The following is a 23,148-nucleotide window of genomic DNA, read 5'->3' on the forward strand; positions in this document are numbered from 1 at the left end:
ACTTTTCAAATTATGGAAAATAATGAGTTCAAAATAAATGGTTATAATTACTGTTTTACAAAAATGTGTTAAAACCGAAACGGTGGCATAGTTATTTCCGTAATAAATGATTTAAGTTTAGTTGAGAATGTATTTACGATAGCCGAAGCAACTATCAAAAGTATCGACGTCAAATTACCTAATAATAAAATTTACAGGATTATAGGATGTTACCGAGTAACAGTGCTCTAGAATTTATTAGTGATATGAATTCCAAATTGTCTTATTATACGAATATTGAAAATGTAATTTGGGCTGGAGTTATAAATGAAGATCTTTTATTGCCACGCGAGAAAATAGTTACTGAGTACCTAAACGTACTACACGAAAACGGCTTTTTTCCATGTATAAATAACCCTACTCGAGTAACTTCCACTACTAAAACGAGTATTGACCACTTTTCATTAAGCAAAACGTAAAAAATGAAGAGTTATCCACTACTCATATAGTTAATATTACAGACGACTACCCAATTTATATTAGTGTCCCTAACATACGCGAAACAAATAAACTGAATAATTCAAAAGAAGTTATCGAAATTGATTATGAAATTTTAACCAAAAATATCGGAAAAGAAACGTGGAACTCAGTTTTTGAAGAAAACGACCCTAATGAAGCCTCGAAACTATTTGTTGATGTATTAAAAAACATATTGATCGAACGTCATATTTCTTTCTCTCATAAAAAAAAATAAAACCTTGGATAACAAATTCAATAATTGTATCGATAAGGAAAAGAGATGCATTAGCTAGGCGTATTAAAAAAGAACCATTTAACGTTGCATTAAAAAATTATTATATAATTGCCCTTCTTAGTAACATTTCTAAAATATTTGAAAAAGTTATAAAAAATCAGTTAATTAACTTCCTGGAGAGCTCAAAATATTTATCGAAAAATCAATACGGTTTTAGAAAAGGTCTATTTTGGAGCTAGCAGAAATGTTATATAAAACTATTGATCAAAATGTAAAATCTATTGGCGTGTTTTTGGACTTAAAAAAGACATTCGATACTGTTTCCCACCCTATATTAATACAGAAATTAGATCTGGTATACGTGGAATGTATTAGATTGGTTTAGAAGTTATTTACTCGAGAGATATACAATATTTAAAATAAATAATACCTTAAGTAACTCACTATTAATTAAATTTGGTATACCTCAAGGTACAATTATTGGCCCGATATTGTTTTTAATATACATAAATAATTTATGTAACATCGAAATTGATGAGAAACTCGTATCGTTTGCGGATGATACTGCGGACACAAAGAGCTCTAAATATAGTTTATATGAAACTTAAGGAAAATTTATTAACATTCAACATAAATAAAACTAATTACATTTGTTTCTCCTCGAGAACGACTATAGATTTGTTACATGAATTTAAAATTCACGAAAATAATAATTGTAGAAACTGCACTGCAAAATGCTTAAAGTTAGAAAGAGTAAATAAACTAAAATATCTGGGGGTAATAATAGACAGTAATCTAAAGTGGAATGTACATGTGACCTATATCACTAATAAAATTCGACTATGTTTAAATTCCGTGAAATTAAAAACTTTCTACAAATACCGTGGTTAAAAACAGTATATTACGCCCTAATTCAATCAATTATATCATACGGAATAATCGGCTGGGGTGGTACTTATGAAACTACATGCGTACCATTAGAAATATTACAAAGAAAAATTCTACGCATATGTACGAAATTATTATTACCCAAATCAATTACTATATGATGAATTTAAAGTTTTTTCTGTTAAACATTTATATATTAAAGAAATTTTATTATACACTTTCAAACACAAACAACTTATCGACTTGACTAAAACTTACCACAACAGATATGTAGAAGTAGGAAATTTATTTACGCCAAGATCCTATAAAACGATCGGTCAAAAACATGCTTGCTATCTAGGCCCTAAAATATATAAGGCAAAAAGTTTTGATAAGGTGTAACAAAAGATGATAAATTTGACTATTGAATAAACCGGCTGTATTCAATTGATTGCTATTTCAACATTTTTAAATTTTCATGGTTACCTTCTCTGGTTTTATTTAAGAAAATAAGATGTTAATTAGTTGCATATTGTTAAAATGTTAAGGTGTTGGTTGCACGAAAAATCTTTAGCGATAAAAACGAATGAATGCCCTAGACGTTCTCTTTAAAAAAATGTCATTGTCGAAACAAATTTCAAGTCTAAGTGTACTAGTAAGTGTCACACTTATTTGTTACTTCAGGTCATACGTTTTAAGCATCGCGTATTACACCGATAAGTGTCACACCTATTTGTTATTTCAGGTCATACGTTGTAAGCATCGCGTATTACTCCGATAAGGTGTAAAGTTAATCTAACAATGCCTCACGTACATAAATCGGTTACGTATACATTAAACTATTATAACGGAAATGTAATGTTTTGCCCTTTGGGGATTTTCATGTACACTGTTTGAAAATGTATTAAAAAACATTTATTAGTTTTTGAATAAATCTTGGGGTTTTTTCATGTCATTACATTTATTAGTTTGAATAAATCTTGGTAATATTTTAAACAATTTTATATCCCTATTACAAATTGCATATCAAATAATTGTTATTATTTTTTTTATTTTCATGTAATTTTCTTGCCATTACACATCACATGGGATAATATTTTTTCACAGAAATCAACACCTAAAAATGTGTTATTAATGATTGTAGAAGTGATATCGGAATAACTTAAATTATTAGCTGCATTTAGGAAATTAAGTTCCACTCGTTCATCCCACGTTAACATTAAACAATCATGTTGGATTTGGGATGGATGATCAATTTCGCAACCGTTACACCTTTTTCGTATATAACCCTCAAATTGACTAATTGCGGCAAGTTTTATTTCACCGTAAACACGGCCACCAAACAAAAGGGCTTTTTTTTCGGACAATCTCGAGGTAAAGTATCTTTGGAAAATGTGCCCAGAAAAAAAGGTTTGGTTCTGGGGTCGCATTTTAAAAAGGCGTCCAATTAAAAGTATTCATGGCAAAACCCTTTGAATTTCTTCGGGGTAAAATGACCCCAATATTTTCTCGTTATTCTTGTCCTTGATATGGTAGAGTGGGCGGGGTTTATTTATCACCTTCGATATGGTAAAAACCTCTTTACCCCAATATCCTTTAAATCCCTTACGAAATACTTTGTTGGTTTTTGACAGGCGCACGTGATCACCAATCTTGAATTTCGGTTCCTCTCTTTTCACTTTCTTTCCAAATAATTTTTGCCAAACAAGATGCTCATTGGCTAAGGTTACTTCGCTAGGTCTAAATCCCGTCGTGCGATGAACGCTGTCGTTATAGGACTTTACAATTTTTGGTAGTTCTTTTATAAATTTTTTTCCTTTACTTTTGGTAAGAAATCTGTTAATTTTATTTTTAAGCGTCCTATTCACTCTCTCGCATACGCTGCTTTTTTATCGCCGTAACAAACGAAATGCTTAATCCCCTGGTCCTTGAAATAGCGTTGCACTTTACCATTTAAAAATTCAGAACCTTGATCAGTATTAATTTTCAAAGGCTTACGTTGTTTGTGGATTTTTTTGAAAGCAGCTAATATATCGCTCGCTCTCTTAGTTTTCACGGGAATAGCGAATAAATATCGGGACAGAATATCGATATTAGTAAGAATATAATTAAATTTATTAATATTTTTTAATTCGTTTAACTCGATTAAATCAGCCTGGTGTTCTTCGTTCAAGCTCGTGACATAAGTCCTATTTCTAGGAAAATTAAATTTTCTATCTTTGTGCAACGTATAGGCGTCTTGGGTCAGCGCCCAATCTTTAATTTTTTCTTGGAAATAGAGGGTAATTGTTCGGATAAACGTTTTAGTCCTCCCAGACTTCCGGGATTTTTTGGGTCAAAATAAATAGATTCTATATTCATGTCTTGACAGTTCAAAGTGTGCTACATTATTAAATGAAAGACCAGCAAAGTTTACATTTTTATACATTTTAATGGAAATTTTTAATACATCAGCTCTGATAAAATTTCAGAGTCATTTTGCATGATATTATGATATAAATTTTCTACCCCCAGTTTATTGTCATAGGGGTATCGCCATCTTGACACTTTTTTCGAGTCTTTCGCAGAAATGTGACGCGATCGGTTTGCAGCTAATGTGATGGGCCAATTGATTATGGCAGGGCAGGTTTGGGCACGCCTCGGTTAACGTAAATAATACACTTTTTAATTCGCCTAAAATAGACATTTTCATTCCTTCAAAAGCGTCTTTTCGGTCGGTTATTTCTTTGTCGAGACTCGTACGGATAATCTTCAAACGGTCCCAGGCTTCTTTATCTAGGGCGACCCCGTTGGCGGAGGAATACACAACGTCGTAATTTGAATTAGACCCGCGAATATAGCCGCGAATATCAATAATTCTTCCACGCTGACAGAAGAATCCTTCCAACTTGACATTGTCCGACAACCAGCTGTGAAAACGTATAGCTTCGGTAGTGGTGTTGAAAAATCTTTCAATTTCTTGTTCATAGTTCCAAAGATTCTTCCACACTTTAACGCTAAAATTGACAAATTTTCTATGTCCTTGACGATTAATTAAAATATCAGGCTCCGCGAGATTCGCCGATAAAAAAATGTCGAGTTGGTTGGAGAGAAAATGGGGGCGTGTCATTCTCAAACAAAAGCTCGCGTCGAACTAATCGAATAGAAAACAGGGTGGCTCATTTTATTCGATACTATATATCACCTTTCTGTCGCGGGTAATTAAAATCTCGTTATCAAATTCAAAGTACATTATACACACGACATTAGTCGGTCGGGGGTCTTTCAATTGAACATCTAAACGTAGAGACCCCTCTCGAGGAATACTCGTATGATCAGCCGAGGCATTCTGGTCCGGCGACATATCGAAAGTATAGATCGTGTACCCCTCCTTAAAATTCGCAAAATTTAGATAATTACCCCTATCTTCGGAAGCTATGCCCATTGACTCGAATAAAGCCTGAAAAGGTAAACAGTAATTTGAATTTGCATAATCCATTTGAAAGCCGTCAGGAGGGTATCTATCCGGTCCGACTGACAAAGACAAGTCGGTGATATTTAAATGTTCAAATTTCAAGCTATTTGTGGTCAATGACCCGTTGAAAGCTTCTTCTTTGACAAAAACTACAACTGCCCTTTTTGGTATTTTCCCGAGTATAACATTATCGCGATTTATGTTTTTCAGACCCTGAGCGATAGAAAAACTTTTCATAATTGTTTGCGTAATGGGATAAATCGCTGGTATTCCGCTTTCTAGCATCCTAGTGTGGGCTAAACTTATCTGCGGAGCCACCTTGACTTTAGTAACTTATAAATACGCCTGTTCTAAAATTAGGTTATAATCTTTTCCCTGCTCTAAAGCTATTATACAAGTTAAACGAGGGCTTCTTACTAAGCGGAATCTTACGGGTAGTTGATTGACAATAAACTTATTCATGTTACAAATATCGAGGGGTAAATGGCCCATTAACTCAAACGTGGTCGATTCTTTCGTTTGCGCGCATCTCTTCAGCATTCCGTTACGATCATTGTTAAAAGCAGGTTACCACATGTCTTGCGGGTTACAGGCCAAGTTCATATAATACATTCCATTCTCCAGTTGCGTTTTCTTAGCGTCTTCACCAAAATTCAGCAATTTCGCCAAGTACGCGTTATACGCCGAAAGATTATTTGTAGATTGTACAGACGTGTCACCCAGATAAGCGTCGATTTGCGAAAAAAGAGTTCCAATAAGATTATTCGTGACCCCGACTTTCACTTCAGTGGCTGGTACGTCTGTACCGTCGAAATGCACGAGTTTCATTTTTAGTTTGAGCATAGTTTTGGATAAATCAATGTATAAGTCATCAGATGCCGGAATAAAAAATTCGAGAGGTCCATTGTCGGTTAAGTTGTTCGTGGGAAGATATCGTATTTCGGTTGTAGCTAATATGTTGGTATTTAACACGGGTCGTTCGAACAAGTCTAACGAACTTAGCATGCCTTCTCGAAGCGCCATTGTTTCTTATCCCAAAAAATCGTCTTTCGTCCTTGATTTTTTCGTTTTCTTTTTCCGTTGTCTAGGAGGCGCGCGTATCTTACGAGTTCCACTGCCTGACTGGGGCTTACTCATTCTGTCAGCGGCTTTATGTAACAAATTGCTTCCGGCTAATCGTAAATTGTTGCGGATAGCCAATTGCGGATCTACACCGGATTCCAAATCACCGAACATACGCTTTCCGAGACCTAGCGCTTCGCTGCGTAAAGGTATTACCATCGGTGTAATATATCTCATTAATTTCTTAAATATTCCACCCAAACCACGCCCTCTCTGGTAAACGGGGCCGGCAAACACTCGTCCCCCATATTGAGACTTATAGTAACGGAAATAACTGTCACTCTCTGACATCTTTCTTGAAATGAAGTCGAACGACCGTCTTCCCCGCGTTAAATATCAAATTTTCTCCAAAATCAGTTTTTAAGTCTATCTCGATCAACTCTAGCTCTCTTGCTTTAACCGGGTAATAGTCTATTTTGTCGTATATAATAGAATTATTACTAGGCTGATCATTTCTCGCTAACGGTATAATTTTCACGAGAGGAGCGAAAGTATCTCCGGTATACTGGGGGTATATTAAATTCGAATATAGATAAAGCGTACTCGCGCCTCAAGATAAATCGGCCGGATAAGTACTGTCGTGACCAACCAGGTCAAAATCGAAATCCGTAAATCCTAATAATTCGCCTAAGCCTGTCTTACTCGATTTGAAGAAAATAGTCACAGCCTCGTGATCAGCTCCTACATGGATTGTGCCATTGGGGTTTATACCGAAATGAACAAGGTTTCTCACGTGATCAGGGATAGTGTTTGACATGGCGTCTAATATTGCTTGAATACTTAAATAAGTTCCAATCGGAATATTACAGTCAACTTCTACGTTGCGTGTAAAAGTCATATCGCGTAGATGATTTTCTTTGATTTCAATATAATTTAGATGATTTAAAATTATGCTCCTCGTATAGGGGGTTACCGGTTTTGACGGCTGATATACCCCCGATTGATATCCCGTGTCATCCTTGCTCTCGAAACATAACAGTTCTTTCAAAGGTCCGTCAGGAATAAATAACTCGAAATTGGTCTTCTTTTTCTTGGTCGGGTCGGCCGGATTATGTATTGTCGGATCGTAAATCCAATAAAGTCCATCGGGTTTTCCCCAGATTTTGAATGAAATGTAGGCGTCCAGTCCATTTTCCATTATTCCTTCGTTAATAGCGCGTACAACTTTTTTAACGAGACTATATTTGATGACAAATCCGGCAGTGTCTTTTTCGGCTTCCAATTTAGCGACTTTTAATGAGATTTTATAAATGTAAGGTCGTTTTTATAATAGTCAGCTGCCACCGTTTTTAATTGAAAATTATTAGTTTTATCCGTGATATTTTCCCAGTTGGGAGGCAAAATTACTTCCGACACGCCAACAACAAATTTGTCCGGTAGTGTTATAGAACGACCCAAGTTTACTTTAAAGTTTGACTGAGTATTCGCCGGATAGAGGTCGCTAGAGGCGTTACTCGGTAGAGTTACGTAAAAGTCGTCCATTTTTATAAAAAGAATGACGGTCTCTTATTTGTAGGGGATTCGAACTCGTGACTATTTTAATTTGCTATTTATAAAGTTGTTCGTCCTACCAAGTAAGCTACCTGCATCCTTACTCGATTTTCGTTTCGTTTCCTACAGATTCTCCTTTCATGAAAGGGCAAAGCGGTATCTTTTCCAAGTGTCGAATGAGGGCTACGCTTTTCCAATCGGTTATGACTAGCGGACAGAAGGCGCACTTGACCGATACACTGTCTGGTAACGAATAAAACCCTTGCGCGGCCAAGTCTGATTTATGTACACCTCGTACCTTCCAATTAACGAAACTCATTAATCATTTTTTTTTCGAAAGAAATTTGAAAGGAATATCGTGGCTATTTATCGTAGCCATTTTTTCTTTGAAATTTACGTATACAACGAAATCGTCCCGAATAAAAATCTAGAGTTTCCTCTAACAGCGTACTGGGTAACCTAGCAACGGCGCATTCCTCGATCAACACCTGCTCAATCAATCAAACCTGTCACCACTTTAACAATGCCCGAGTATAGCGAGCCTGGGAATTCCTTTAAAGGAGTAATGACCCCTTTTCGCGCCAAAACACCAACCAATCCGCGCCATTTTGAATAATTTCGCGCCAGCCAATCAGCGCGCAGTACACGCGTAGTAACCACGTGCTCCCCGCGCCGCGTAGTTACCGCGCCAGCCAATCAGCGCGCGCCACTCTGCGGAGGTCAATGACCCCGGGGAAAATGTCGACCCCCCGCGCCACTTGCCGGAAGGGGGAAGGAAGCGGGGACTTCCGGTGCCGACCCCCTTTCTACCTGTACATTGAAAACCCTCAAAGACGTTAGCACATCCTACTGCTTTCCACGCCGACACCAAACAAACAACACTTAACTACAATCCGTTCATAGCAATAGTCCCACTTCGATATATATATATATATATATATATATATATATATATATATATATCGATGTGGAACTAAAAAGAGTAACATTTAGAGTTACATTAAAATGACCACATTTCTTTCTAGAAAGGCCTGATGAAATGTGTGCAGTTACACTGCAGTACCCTGTTTGAATTGTTAAAGGGACTTTCAAGAAAGACTTAGTCGAATTGAAATAAGTCATTCAGTCGTAACTTTGGGTTCACAATGTACGGAAACTGAATTACGTATTTTAAATTGACTAGAGGGTCTCTTGGAAGTCTTTTTAATAAAAGAAAATTCATGACTTATCTTTTCTAAGCTCTCCTTACACTTGCAGGCTCTCTCTATAGGAAAAGAATATCATCTGTTGTTCGTGAAAATAGAAGCTATAATTACATCCAAATTTCCTCTGTTAACTTGAACAGTCTTGATTAAATTTATTGCAAATCTCTTTTATTGTTGACTTTTTTACTAGTTTAGTTTCTATAATGAGTTTCAGCAATTTAAATGCTGTAATTTTACACGTAATCCTTTACAATTTAAAATTTTCTCAGTTTACTGTTACAGTTCCAAGGCTCAAATTTAAGGAAAGGGTTTTAAAATCTATAAAAGGTGAGGAAAATCGATGGAAATTATTTTAGAAATATATTTTGCTTTTTAAAATAATTCCAAAAATAACTCTTTAATTCTAAAACATTTCCAATATCTGTGCCTTCATAGATCCCAACTACCCCTTAAATCAACCTTCCAACTGCTTTGATTAAAGCATTTTTTATTTAATAGCTGTCCCTTTGCTCTACCTGACAGGGCATATTATTCCTAAAATTAATAATTTAAAATAAAAGCCATAAGTTAGAAAATAAATAGGTTTAATTTTAAAAATAATTTGAACAGAAATTTTAATATTATTGAATGTAATTTAATATATTGAATATTATTTTAAATATTTTACTTAACATTGGGAAATAATGATGATAATTGGTTATGTCAAATTGAGTTTTAATTTCCCATTAAGACTTAGATAACAAGATCATAGGTGTATAACTGGTTCTAGTAAGCAAGTCAAATATGCTAATTTTGGTAAAACTTTCATTAAAAAAGACCTTTGATGAGATAGTGTTTATGGGTAGCATAGCATGATTTGTGAAGCGCTTTTAATCGTTTACTTTTATCTCAATCATTTATCAAGAGTTTCCAACTCTGCCGGGCTTTCAAATGAAAAACCAACCATGTGTAATTTATATTCACCGAGGCAAAGTGTAATTTATATTCACTAACGCTGCTAACGCAAACGTGTAATTTATAGCCACAAAGGCAAACATTTATCAACAGTACTTGAATGGTGGGTCTCCAGCCGTGTTCAGGCTGTACTACCTTACAAGTTTAACAACGGTACGGCTCGTACACTACTGATGATAACTGATCCTCAAATAACAATAATTTTAGTCTACTCACTCGTTAAGCTTTTGAATAATTAAGACGCCTTTACATAGAGGATTAAGTGCCCAGAATGTTTATTGTTATGAAAAATTATTCAAATATTTACGATACTTCATTACTGTAATTAAAATTCCCAAAATTATTTACACAATGCTAGATGGATACACCTAAATTAAAATTTTATTATTCATTTTTTTAATCAGCTTGTTAAAAAAACTTATGGAAGAGATAAAACAAAATTAACTTTAAACTAAATTTCACTTTCCACAAAACTCTTTCTGGTATTACTAAATTATCTAAATACTTTATTTTTTACCTAGAATATATGATCGGGTAATTCGGGTTCTACCGCTTTCTGGATACGGGAAAATGAGTCATGGAAACCCCGAAAAACCGTCACGATCCGTGAATTATTTGAATAAACTTGCTCACTTAAAATTAATTTCCTACGAAAAATGGTAAAAGAAACTTACATTGGTCGAAGACTTAAAAATTTAAATAGTGTCAAAAACCGTCATTAAAAAAAACAACCATAGCGGGACAAAATTTTCAAAAACAGTAGATCTTAGTTTCCAATGACGTGCGAAAATATTTACTTACGTTCATACTTATATTTCATACTTTCGGGTTTGGTAACACGTTTTGGCTTAGCCATCAAATTTTTTTTTATTATATAATCCATATTTAAATTAAATGACCGCCGATTTTTACCATAATCACATATAATTTATTCTTCTAATATTTCTGAAAGAAAAACAGGTAATCTTATTTCAATTGTGGGAGCTATTGTTATTTCAGATCTGGAAATATACCGTAATGTCTTTAGAAATACACCTACCCTAAGAATTCCAGATTTCGGTACTTTATCTGATACTTAGAGAATCGTTTAGTAAGGTAATAATCAGCGCGTTTCAACAGGGTTTATTCAGGGACGTCATTTGGGTGGGGCAGGGAGGGGAATTCCCCCCCCCCCCCGAATTTCTTGACCTAAAAAGGTTCATGAATAAATTTCCATTTAGCTACATTAGAAACGTACTTTTTATTTTCATGTATTGGTGCAATAACTATTTCTATTAAAAAATTAAATAATATAAAATTTTACACGTTTTTGCCCAGGACACTCAAGTTTTGCCCCTCCTGAACAAATCTGCAATGACGGCTCTGGGTTTATTTTGATTAGTATGAAAGTTATGAAAAATTCTTATTACTTATCTATTAGTTTATTTAGTAATCACGTTAATTTAAATTAAGGCAAGTTATTCAAAAATAATATAATTTTTCACTAACTATAACCATAAGTAACGTATGGCAATTAACGAGATGTACCACGAAACTGATTTTCATAGTTATTGACGAATCTTAAAATTACGTTTTTGCGCGTGACACCTCTTCTACATCATGATATATAATAGGTCAGGAAACTATATATGTATACACTTTCAGTAGGTCAAAGGTAAAGGAGGAAACGGCCGAAATCTCGCTCGTCGAAAGCGATTTTTACACACAATAGGGATTTGTGTGTGGGTCATTCCATGACAAAACGCCTGAAGCAGCACACCCGGCCCCTTTCGATTTCGACCAAAATTTGCATACAGTTTTTATTGGCTTGGAAGTTTCATAATATCTAGCATAATATGACAAATATCAGACTTTGAAATAGTGATATTTTTACCCGGCACTCGTAGGGCCCCCGACCCACCTTGAGTTTTATTTATTGAGGGACAGCGATATAGGAGAAAACATTTAGGGGGTCAAGGGGTACTTTTGAAAAAAAACCCCTTATGCTGTATTCGACACTGGTCGAATGTGTGTTTATCGCTTTCAACGTATGACCAGAAGTAACAAATAAGTTTGACAGAGTGAAACTACGCTATGTAAGTTTATTTCAACTATTAGAGTAAAAGTACTCTTTTGACCAATACATAATAAGTGAAACCTTATTGCGTTTCAAAAGGAGAGTGACCCTGAAAAGGGCCGTTTTTATATTTTGATTAATCTGATGATTAATCAACGCCAATTAATTGACGCCTTCCGTCTTTGGTGCATTTCTGCCCGTTAAGACTTTTCTTAAAATTATGTTCGCTTCATTTAGCTCCTTCTTATAACTCTTGAGTTTATCTTGCAATTGGCTCTTCTCTACCGAAGCCTCAATTAATTTGGCGTCCTTGCTCTCAATTTCCCTTTCCATGCGGGCAAATTTCGACGAATAGCACAGTTCTTCCTCTTCGAGTCGTCCTGTAATTTCAAATTACGAAATAAATAAACCTAAACCTATAATATTAATACTAATTAATGAGTTGTCCATACGTTTCAGAGAACAGTTTTCCGATTGAAGACGAAGCCCTTCCATCAAACGGTCATGACGGTCGGTTTCAGATTCAGAATCGTTACGCTCTATAATAATAATAATAAAAACATGGTACGATCACGATACAGCGGTTGTCCATTCCTGCGTGACAATTAAAAAATGTAAGAGATTAATAATAGTACCTGGAGGTTGGCGCTTGACGGGCGAAATGACCGGATGACCAGCCGCAATCTGTGCTGCGTCGCACAATTTTTGCGTGTCATCCAGGTCATACCCTGGCCAATCTTGAGATTCTGGAAATGGAATTGGCTCGTCCATCAACAAAAACTCTTGGCTGTCTGGGAGAGAGCTCATGTCGAAACAGTCGAAACCAAATCGTAAAAAGAAATGAAGAAGACTTCTCCGGATTTACCAAGTCGAGACGGGAGGGGTTTTCAGACCGGGATACTATGGGGGTTTTACTGGCACTGATTACCCCCCCCCCCCATAATTTGGCCGGGTTGAGAACGGGATAAGAAGTTAAGAACAGGGGCCGTGTGGATAGGGCTTAAGAAAAGCGAAAGTTTCGGTCACAGGTGATAGCCAGACTTGGCGTCTCCAAGCGCATTACCAATAAGAAAGGGGCAACTCGGCTTCGGGATGGGGTTTTCTATTATTGTTAATATCTCGATATTTGCTATCTCGAGACTAGCGCAACCCCCTTCCTCCCTCTGTAACTTTGGACGCGTTAATTTTTGCATTAAAAACCCGGCATCGGATTGTCGCCACTCAGTCGCCGGGTCAAAAAAATTTACCTCCGCGCGCCTTCCACCGTGTGTTTGGTCAAGCTAAAATGACAAGATAGAGAAACGAAACAGGCCTACAGTAGGCTTGCTGTATTTTTGGATATTTTCCGAAGCCGGATTAAAAACACAATAAGCAGCGGAGGGGAAATTATTTTCTCGCTTCCGAAACGATTTTGAAAGTTAGGAAATACGAATCGGATGCTGGCTGAAACACGGAAACTACGCTGTAATATACATAGAGCTCGGCGTTTGGCTTTATTATGAAGATAAACTACAATTATCCGACAAAATATAAAAAAAATTTTGCATATTAAATCGCTGTTTATCTAATGGATAATATCATATGTAACATAATTACCCATAAGTATGTCATCAATCAAATTAGTAGGCTTAAGGGGATCAGATAGTCTAACTTCCAATCAGAAATTATATTTTCCAAAGCCCTACTCGACGGCTGAGTGCACGCTATTCGTCGCCTGAAAGCAAAAACCATGTAACTTTATACTAATTATAGTTAAAGTTACGTAAGCGTTTACTTAGGTTCATACTTATATTTCATATTTTCGGGTTTGATAACTCGTTTTGGTATAGCCATTAAAAATCAACCTTGTTTTTTTTTGTAAATGAAATGACCATCGATTTTTACCATAATTAATTCTTCTAATATTTTTGAAAGAAAAACAGGTAATTTTATTTCAATTGTGGGATACTTATTGCTGATCTATTAGTTTATTTAGTAATCAAGTTAATTGAAATTAAGGGAGGCTAATCAGAAGTAATACCATATTTTTCACTAACTATAAACATGAGAAACATATTAACAATAAGTATGACAATTAACGAGATTTACAGTTATTGACGGATCTTAAAATTACGTTTATGCGCGTGACGCCATATCTACATTATGAGGTATATTAGGCTTATTTAGCTGCTTTAAAACCCTAAGATACAAGGTGAAGGCTCAACCTTTAAAAGTAATTTAAGCGACGTTCACACTAGACACTTTGGAACCGTTTTGAAACTGATTTGAGGGGCGAATTAGTTAGGACCTTATATCTTGTTAATTATAAGAATTCTCAAAATTATTTTAAGCATTAAGATTTTCGAAAAATATGTCTGGCAACACTTCTCTCTGAAAATATGCCAGTTGGATAACGCCGCCGAAAATCCGTTTCGGCGTTCCCGTCATATCGACTATTGTGCAACGCAGCACAGAAATCGGGTTGAGAATAACCAAAGAACAGGCGGTGGAAAAACTTTAGTTTCCAGAGCAAAAATGCGACAAATTTATTATTATTTGAATATTTAATAGAAATAGTTATATCACCAATACAGGAAATTAAACAGTACGATTCTAATGCAGCTCAATGCAAATTTATTCATGAAGAGTTTTAGGTAAAAAAAGTCAGAGGGGGCAAATGCACCACCCTGCCCTACCCAAATGACGTCCCTAATTTCGATTTAATAATATCTTATTAGACTACACTAACTATTTTTCGAGCCACTTCAATCATAAAATTCACTCGCTATTTTCGATTAGATGGTCAATTAAATATTATAGATTACGCCAAAAGCATTAAAGACACTATCTAGTATTTACCGTTTGTTTAATTAATTTCCCATAAAAAGCTGTGTAAATAAAGTTTTATTAAAATTCATTTATGACCGTTTGATTCTTAATCTGACTCCTAAGCCTAAGTTTCATATAAAAATTACACATTTTAATCCTTTGTTTCTTTCGAATACAATGTCTAATTGGTCGGTTTTAATCCACAATAAATTTATTTAAAATTCGACGTTTGGAGGAATACCGTTCCTCGGAAACTTTCGATTTTATATCACATTTAAAGTAAATTAAAATCGTTTTACGTCACTTTTTTAATTTGTATTGGAATATTATTTACTGAACTGAAAAATAACTTCATTCATTAAGTTATAAAAGTGTAAAATATTTAAAATTAAAGTTCTTTCCGAGTTTCTGAGGTATTACACCGTAGATTTCGTGTTTCAGACATGTAGGCGCCTGCATCGTACTTTCCAACTTTCAAAAATCTTTCTGGAAGCGCAAAACCAATTTCCCCTCCGCTCCTTATTGTGTTTTTAATCCGTCTTGGAAAAATATGCGAAGGAGACCGCAGGCCTCACTCTTGTCATTTTAGCTTGACCAAATACATGGTGGAAGGCTCAAACGTCCGCGCGCTGACAGGTAAAATTTTGGAACCCGGCGACTGAGTGGCGACAATCCGATGCCGGGTTTTGGATGCAACAATTAACGCGTCAAAAGTTCTGGGGGAGGAAAGGGGTTGGGGCACGGTTGATGGTATAAAAAGGGGCAAAAGACACAAATGGAGCACAGTTTCTTGTCGATCTTACCATCTTCAAATATTATCTTTGCGCTAGTCGCTGCTTCATTAGTTTTCACTAAGTTTTTTCGCTGCTTCCTTAGTTTTCACTAGGTTTTTTGTTGCTTTGGAGATAATTATGTAAGTATATCGAAATTTTCTCTTTATCTTCAATAGGCTAGACTTAGATTACTTAAATTGTACTGTAATAGGTGAAAAAGTATCTCTTAAGTAGTCTCTATATTTATTTCCATTTAATTTATTTTAATTTTTAAAGAACGCGTGAAAATTCTAATACTAAAATTTTAGAAATTTTCCTGTAATTACAAATTATGCCCTTTATTTATACGTCTGAATCGGTATATTGCAGGTCTTCTAGTAGTTTAGTTTGTATGGGAGTTACGACGCCCGTTACCAACAGTAATGGTCGTCTGCGACCGACTCGACCGCCTAAGGGTACTCCCAGACCTACGGTCAGGGTGCCCTCGATTGTTGAGAAATTCGAAACGGGCAGATATGGACGAAAAAATATCCATCTGCATTTCGATTACGTCGGAAACCATCTCGAGGCTGATGGCACACCTGCCATTTCTGTGGTGGGGCGGTGCAAGTTCGACGGTTGTAATCAGTTGATCGTCGGGGGAGTCAGTAGCGCTTACGCTATGGAACGGCATGCCGTAAGTTTAATATTTACGCCTTGAAATTTTTTTCAGTTCTAACGTGTTTTCATTTATTTTTGCTTATAAGATTGCTGTCCATAATCTTTCTTTGACGCCTGATTCCAACGACGACGGCGAATACCAGATGGACGTTTTGGGATCGGGGAGCGATTTGATTCCTCCACCATCTAAGAGGACCAAACTGGACCCGGCCGCCAAGAAAATCAACCAGGCCCTCTTCAAGCGATGGCTTGTCAATATGGTAGCCATTGACGGGTTGCCTTTCAGCGTGGTGGACGGGAAAGGTTTTCGAAAGGTAATGGCGTTCGCCAACCCGTCCCTGGACGTATTTAGCCGGAGGTCCGTCACCTCTGAGTTGGCGCACATCGTTACGAATGAATTAAAGCCGAAAATCACGGTAATGAAATTTTTTGGAATGTTACAAATAAATATCCTTAAGTTATTTATTTGCAGTTGTATTTATAACATTGCTCATTTGTTTTACATGTCAGAGGATTCTTGGCAATTTGGCGCAGGGGACGTTACACCTGACGTTGGACATTTGGTCGAGCCGGCGCCAGCAGTCGGTTCTCGGAGTTCGAGCTCAATTTATTGACTCGAACTTTAAATTCCGAAACCTTCTGCTGGCATTTGCCCATTTTTCTGGTGCACACACTGGCGCCGCAATTTTGGCTAAAATTCAGGAAATTTTAGCCGAATTCGGTCTATCCGAGTCTTCCGTAAGAAATTATATTTAATTGTACGAGAATTATAAATTAATGTTGAGCATTTCCAGATCTCGTGTATTTGCGCGGACAACGCGTCAAATATCACTAAGGTGGTGAACTTGTTAGATGTTTTGCGACAGCCCCGTATAGGAGAGCTTTCGCTCAACTCCAACGTCGTCGGCGTCCTCTGATTCCGATCTAGAATCTTCGATTGATTCATCGGATGACGAGAGTTTCGTTTTAGATGACGGTATATTTCGTTTCACTAAATAAGTGGTAGATACGGTGGCACTCTTTTTTTAAACCTTTTTTTTCGATTGTAGGGTGGGATACGTGGAGCCAACTCCTATTGGTTGAACCGAGCTCTGACCCTCAGTCTCCTGGTGAAGGCGACCTCTTACCCGATTGCATCCTAGACAACTCCGCTCTTCACGGAACCTGGAACAGAAAACGGTGCGTTTGCCACTCACTTCAGTTAGTGGTTAAAAATTCCGTGAATAAAGTTCCTCGGGTGAAAAGGATGATACAAAATGTCAGCGATTGGGTGTCGTTCCTGCGTCGCTCCACCAAGTGGAGCGAATATTTTCGCTCAAAATCGCCGAATGGTCTTGACCTCAAGGCCATCGGCGTCACGAGATGGAACTCCATCTATGCCGCTATGGAGCGACTAGTGCAGGTAAGCGGCATCTTAAAAACGGAGTATGACAAAGATAATTATACTAATGCACCCCATTTTCGCCGTTACCCTTTTTGTACTAGGAAGGGATGATCACGGCGCTCGAGGATCAGATGCCAGAGGAAGATCATCTTCACCAGATGAAGGAGTTGCTGCGGTTTTTAAAACCGATCCAGGTGGCTACGGACACGTTTCAGAAGCGAGAGTCACTTTCTCACCTGGTCATAGGTACTCTTCTAGATACCTATGACCAGATATCCGCCGCTCGAGTGGGGTTCTTCGGAGAGTTTCAAGAGGAGCTATTAACTCACTTGAAGTCGAGATTTTTCGAAGAGATTGTTGACCCCGATTACGTGGTAGCCGCCATATTAGACCCCAGAGGGAAAACATCATTATTTCCTTGTAATATACCTCAAAGTAATTTTTCTTCCCAGTTATAAGAACAAAATTAATAGATGATTTTTACAGCGTCTTTTCCAATCGGAAATGGGTTGCAGACGAAGGAGGGAGGAGAAATCTTCCGCTCGCTGAAGGAGGAGGATGCCATCAGGCATCTATCGGAGTTTGCCGCCCGATTACCGGAACCAGTGATTCCTGTGGACGAGGAGGGGGACCAGCCGGCGTCCAGGGGTGGGATGTGGTCCCGCGTCAGAAATAACCGTGCTGCGGAACAACCAACAGCTGCTGTCGAAAGGTATAGCTCCTTGAAGAATGAAGTGGCCAGGTATCTGGAGGAGCGGCTTCAACCGATGGAAACCGACGTACTACAGTTTTGGAGCAACTACTCCAAAGAATATCCAGTTTTGGCGGAGTTGACCAAAAGGATGTTAAGCATCCTAGTGGCCAGCGCTGATGTAGAGAGGATGTTTTCGGTGGCGGGGTCGATATTAAGGTATCGACGAAGCCGAATCACTTTGAAAAACGCCTCATTCAAGGAGTGGGCGGATACCCTTGAATAGATGGATTTGTCGGAGGAACGAGATGCTTCAGTAGATGTGGAGTAGAAGAAAAAAAACGGCCCTTTTCAGGGCCATTCTCTTTTTGATACAAAGGTTTCACTTATAATGTATTGGTCAGTAGAGTACTTTTACTAGCCATTAACGGCGCCTCGCTAGGGGCAATTTTCTTACCGGGATGACGTCACTCCGTGAATAACCCTCAGTAAAATATTTACCAAAGAGACATACTTATGTTAAATATTATAAACTTATGGTAATGGCCTTAGCGAAACAATGGTTTGACAGTTTAGGAGTATATTGATTTTATATGTGCAAAAAGCCATCGGCTGCGTTAAAATATGTCGCCGTTGAACCCCACCGGCGGTTAACAGTTGGCCTACACGTATTTAAATAAGCTTTCATGTTATACATTAGCCGCTTACATTAAATAGGAATATTAAAATTTGTTGCAATGCAACGTTAGATTCCCTTTTAATAAAAAGAAATAAGCTTACGCTGTGTTATAAAATAGATACACTATAATACGAAGCGTTTCGTTGCTGTCTACACCGACTTTTTCCAACCGGAAAACTCGTGTAAATTAATCACACAATAGTATTTATATATATAAAAATATAAATAAATATAAATATATTAAAATATTGATAAACATAAATATAATAATATAAAATGTAAATAACATAATCACTCATTATGCTACAAATTATAATTGTTTTATAAGTTTATAATTGGAATATTATAAGTTTAAATTAATTACGTAAGAGCTATACTGCATTTAAATGATCGTTGGATTAATTAAAATTTTAGAACACGTTAACCTACCACCAGGGTATTTGTGTGGCAGAAAAGTTAATATAAAGGGTGAAGGGCAGCTAGGAGCAACAAACACAAGTAGAACGCAACCCGTCAAAAGTCGTGGATTTTCTTGTGTACGTTTTTCATTGGCTAGACCCTTTAGCGCCTGCTGCCGTCGGAAGGGGAAAATTCGGCAATTGTCTTTCCCCCGCCCGTAAAACGTTCAGCGTAAAGGCTCGTGACGTTCGTCCAATGAAATTCGTACACAACCCTCCGTTAGCGTGTTTAAAGGCTAGCTGCGTTCTCATTGTGTTTGTTGCTCCTAGAGGGCAGTGGTGTAGCCAGGATTTGATTTCGGGGAGGTCACACAATGAAAAAAATAAAACCAAAATAAAAAAGTCACGCGCAACGCCACTGGTGACAGGCCTTTAATATATTAATAATTGAGAGACAAGGAAATTGCGTCGAAAAATCAGAAAATATAAGTTAGCCACTGAAGTGTTAAATATTTACCGAATATCTCGGGCGAAAACATTGAAATAAGCTTATTTTCTGCAAAGGGCGAAAACATTTAAATAGGCTTACATACTATACATGGGCGAAAACTCTGAAATAAGCTTACATTTAAAAAATCTTACCTTAAATGGGTAAGGAAGTTTTCTTACAATAAAAATAAATAAGCTTAAAATAAAACGCAAATTGGGCTCACCACAAAACGTAGCGTATGTTGTAATAATCAGCTAGGCTAATACCCAAGTCACCACTACAGGCCTAAGTCAACTTGCGACTTAAAAGGCCTTTTAACTAGTGGCCGGGTTATACAGCGTAGGAGGGGGGTGGCTAGCCCTTCATGCCACGCGAGCTAACCGACAGCTCCCTACACTTACTATTACCGTTAACCTCAGCAAGTTTTAATTGCGAAGAGGAAACCGAAGATCTCGGGGGAAAACCCCTTTAACCAGTGGGGAGAGAACTTGCAAACTCTACGCAGGAGTGGTTCCGGATTTTCGCCCAGTGCCACTAGCTGGGATCGAACCCGGCTCCTCTTGCTGCGAGGCGAAAGTGCTAACCACTCCGTCCCCCACAGTGTATGACTTCACCGACTATATTTCATATCATGAAGCTCGTATAATTAATAACAAAAAAATAAACTACATTTAAATATTTTCCCAATTATTTATTTTTCGACGTTTATAATAAATAGAAATTCTGATTTCGAATCCATTAAAGGGTGAAAAAATATTGATATTCGAAATTCGCGCCATTTCGAAGCGCGCCACGGAAATGAACAGAGCGGAATCGAGAGGAACCATGATTTTCTCCTGCTCAATATTCGTGTGGTCCGCCCCTAACAAGGAATTCTCAACAAGGCCGACTTTGCGTCCATGACACGCTCGCTCTCTGATATCCATTTCCCCGATGCCACTTCTATTGAAGAGACGTGGAGTGCTTTCCCCTCGACCGTCAGGCAAGCGGTGACGGATCATGTTCCCACTAAGCATCTATCATCCAGGCATAATCTCACGTGGGTAGGCTCTTCCCTCGGACGTCTGATGGAATCATGGGCATCACAAAGCGTAGGTACAACTGCTCCCGGAAGTACCCTTCTGCTGCCAATGTACAAGTCTTCAGTCGGCATCGTGCTATGGTCAAATTTGCACTCCGAGCTGCGCGCACCCATCATATTGACAAAGTAGCGTCGGATATACCCACAGGAAAAAGTACTACCTGCTAGTCTCCAAGAAGGCGAAGTCAGCGGGAGTTACCGATCTCTCCAGCTCTGGAACGACGTTCACCACTGCAGTAGACAAAGCCAATCTCCTGGCGTCTACCTTCCAGTGAACTTTTCCGACGTATGATGTAGCCGTAGTTCCACTTTTGGCGAAATACACCAGCTGTTGACCAAAGTCAAACCGCATAAAGTCCCTGGCCCTGATGGCATCCAGTCAATTGTATTTCGCCAGTGCGCCGATGCATTAGCAGCTCCGCTTGCGACCATCTTCCAGCTGTCTTATGACTCTGGTGCTATTCCGTGAGATTGGAGTCGGGCTAACGTCACGCCAATACCCAAGGGTGGAGATAATCCGATCCTATTAAGTACCGCCCAATTGCTCTCCGGTCCCTCGTCCTGAAAGTCGATGAGCACGTCTGTGCGTCTGTTATTTCTACGCATTTCATCCAGCACAATCTGATGAATCCGTTCCAGCACGGCTTCAGGGGTGGCTTCAGCACCGAAACCCAGCTTTTTTGCTGCGCCGAGGATTGGACCTCTGGCCTTGAGCAGGCTGGCCGTGTCGACATCATCTTCCTTGACCAAGGGCGTATCCAGAATTTTATTTCAGGGGGGTTTTGAGGCAAAATTTCAAGGGGGGGTGCTGACGGAAGTTTCACTGATTTTTATTAGGCACCCCCCCCCCAGTCATCAGCATTTTAACCCCCAAACCCCCCCCCCTTAAATACACCCTTGTCCTTGACTTCCGCAAAGAATTTGATTCGGTCCCCTACGAGCTTCTCAAGGCCAAGCTCCACTCTTATGGGGTCCGGGGTCGTACGCTAAACTGGCTCTCTGCTTACCTTGAAAATAGGGAGTTTCGGGTTTTTCTGCCCGGTGCCACTTCCGATTGGCTCCCAGCATCGTCTGGGGTCCCACAGGGCTCGGTCCTGGGACCTCTACTCTTCATCATCTACATCAATGACATTGGAGACAACGTCGTCTCTAAGATGTAAGTCGCAAGACTGTAACACTCTACAATCTGACCTAGATACAATTAGCAAGTGGTGTGACCAGTGGCTTCTAACGCAGTCGAAAAAATCCAGCGCCAAGCCCTCCGCTTCGCTGCCAGTGTTGGCTTCGCGTGGAGTACCTCCATGACGAAGGTTCTTCATAACTATAAGTGGAACACCATTACTGCGTGCCGCCGTCTGAAGAGGCTTGTCATTGTCAACTGTGTCGTGCATCGCGCTTCTGGTGCCCTTGCTCCACTTTCGACGGTCATTTCCGATTGGCATCGCCTCCCCCGAGGGAATCATGTAGCCTCCATGGTCCTCCCGGGTTTCCGTCTCGTCGTTCAGAAACATTCGTTTCTCCCCTCCTCCGTCCAAGAGTGGAATTCCTTTCCGGAACACTTGAAGGACATTCCAAATCGCGTGCAATTCCGGAAGGCGCTTTTCTCGTTCATGGAGCTGTACGAGTAATGCTTCCATGTCTCGACGTGATGGGATTTTTACCCCTTTGTTGAGCAAAAACCGAACTCAAGAACTCAAGAACTTGAAGCTTCCATTTTTATACGGCCTTCGCTTCCCAATTGCACCAGAGAATCAGTTCTTGAAATGACGTCGCGTACGAAGAATTTATGAGAGGTCCTAGAGGGTTTCTGCCTGGTCAGAAGAACCGGATTTTCAATTAGTACAACACCATTCTTCTATATGCAATCGCCCATTAAAAATTTCAAATCACAAATATAAGGGGCACGTCCTTGAAATGGTAATTCAATGCGACCGAAATCATAAAATTCTTACGTCGTCATCCGAAAAAGTTGGAAAAAATTATTCCGCTAATATCAGTCTGTATTTAGGATTACCGCGCTTTCAAAAATTGGAAATGCAGGTGCTAACTGTCGGATAAGAGGGCACCTATTCGGAACCATTTATACTGGGCCATGGCGAACTGTGATTCAAACCCCCCGCTTCTGCAAGAGAGGCTTGTGAACGTAGTTCGTCATTTCGAAAACGATCAGTCTCTGCTTCCCCGGTTTTAAATGTAAGGAGCGCGGTTATGTCCACAAAGTGAAAATCATAAAAGATAAAAGAGCCGCGGATATGTTGGAAAAATTTATAAAATCAAGCACGGTATATAAAAATCCTAGTGA

At 38.4% G+C, this 23,148-nt stretch overlaps 1 protein-coding gene across 1 annotated transcript; it reads left to right on the forward strand.

Moving 5' to 3' along the window:
* Positions 1-14,024: 14,024 nt before the first annotated feature.
* On the forward strand, positions 14,025-18,484 carry LOC149962211 (uncharacterized). The gene is made up of 8 exons (XM_090164431.1): positions 14,025-14,029; positions 15,833-16,139; positions 16,210-16,539; positions 16,634-16,861; positions 17,000-17,099; positions 17,173-17,525; positions 17,609-17,942; positions 17,994-18,484. Exons 1-8 carry the CDS (start codon positions 14,025-14,027, stop codon positions 18,482-18,484), a joined length of 2,148 nt encoding a protein of 715 aa, XP_090020557.1.
* Positions 18,485-23,148: the final 4,664 nt, after the last annotated feature.

This window comes from Leiobunum rupestre, chromosome 1 (genome assembly GCF_980474605.1).
Source record: "Leiobunum rupestre chromosome 1, qqLeiRupe1.1.hap1, whole genome shotgun sequence".
Taxonomy (NCBI): Eukaryota; Metazoa; Arthropoda; class Arachnida; order Opiliones; family Sclerosomatidae; genus Leiobunum; species Leiobunum rupestre.

Excerpts from the sequence above, each read along its gene's own strand:
- LOC149962211 (XM_090164431.1), top strand. Across the intron at positions 17,526-17,608 it reads CTATGGAGCGACTAGTGCAG|GAAGGGATGATCACGGCGCT; the intron begins GTAAGCGGCATC and ends TTTTTGTACTAG. Across the intron at positions 17,943-17,993 it reads TCCTTGTAATATACCTCAAA|CGTCTTTTCCAATCGGAAAT; the intron begins GTAATTTTTCTT and ends TGATTTTTACAG.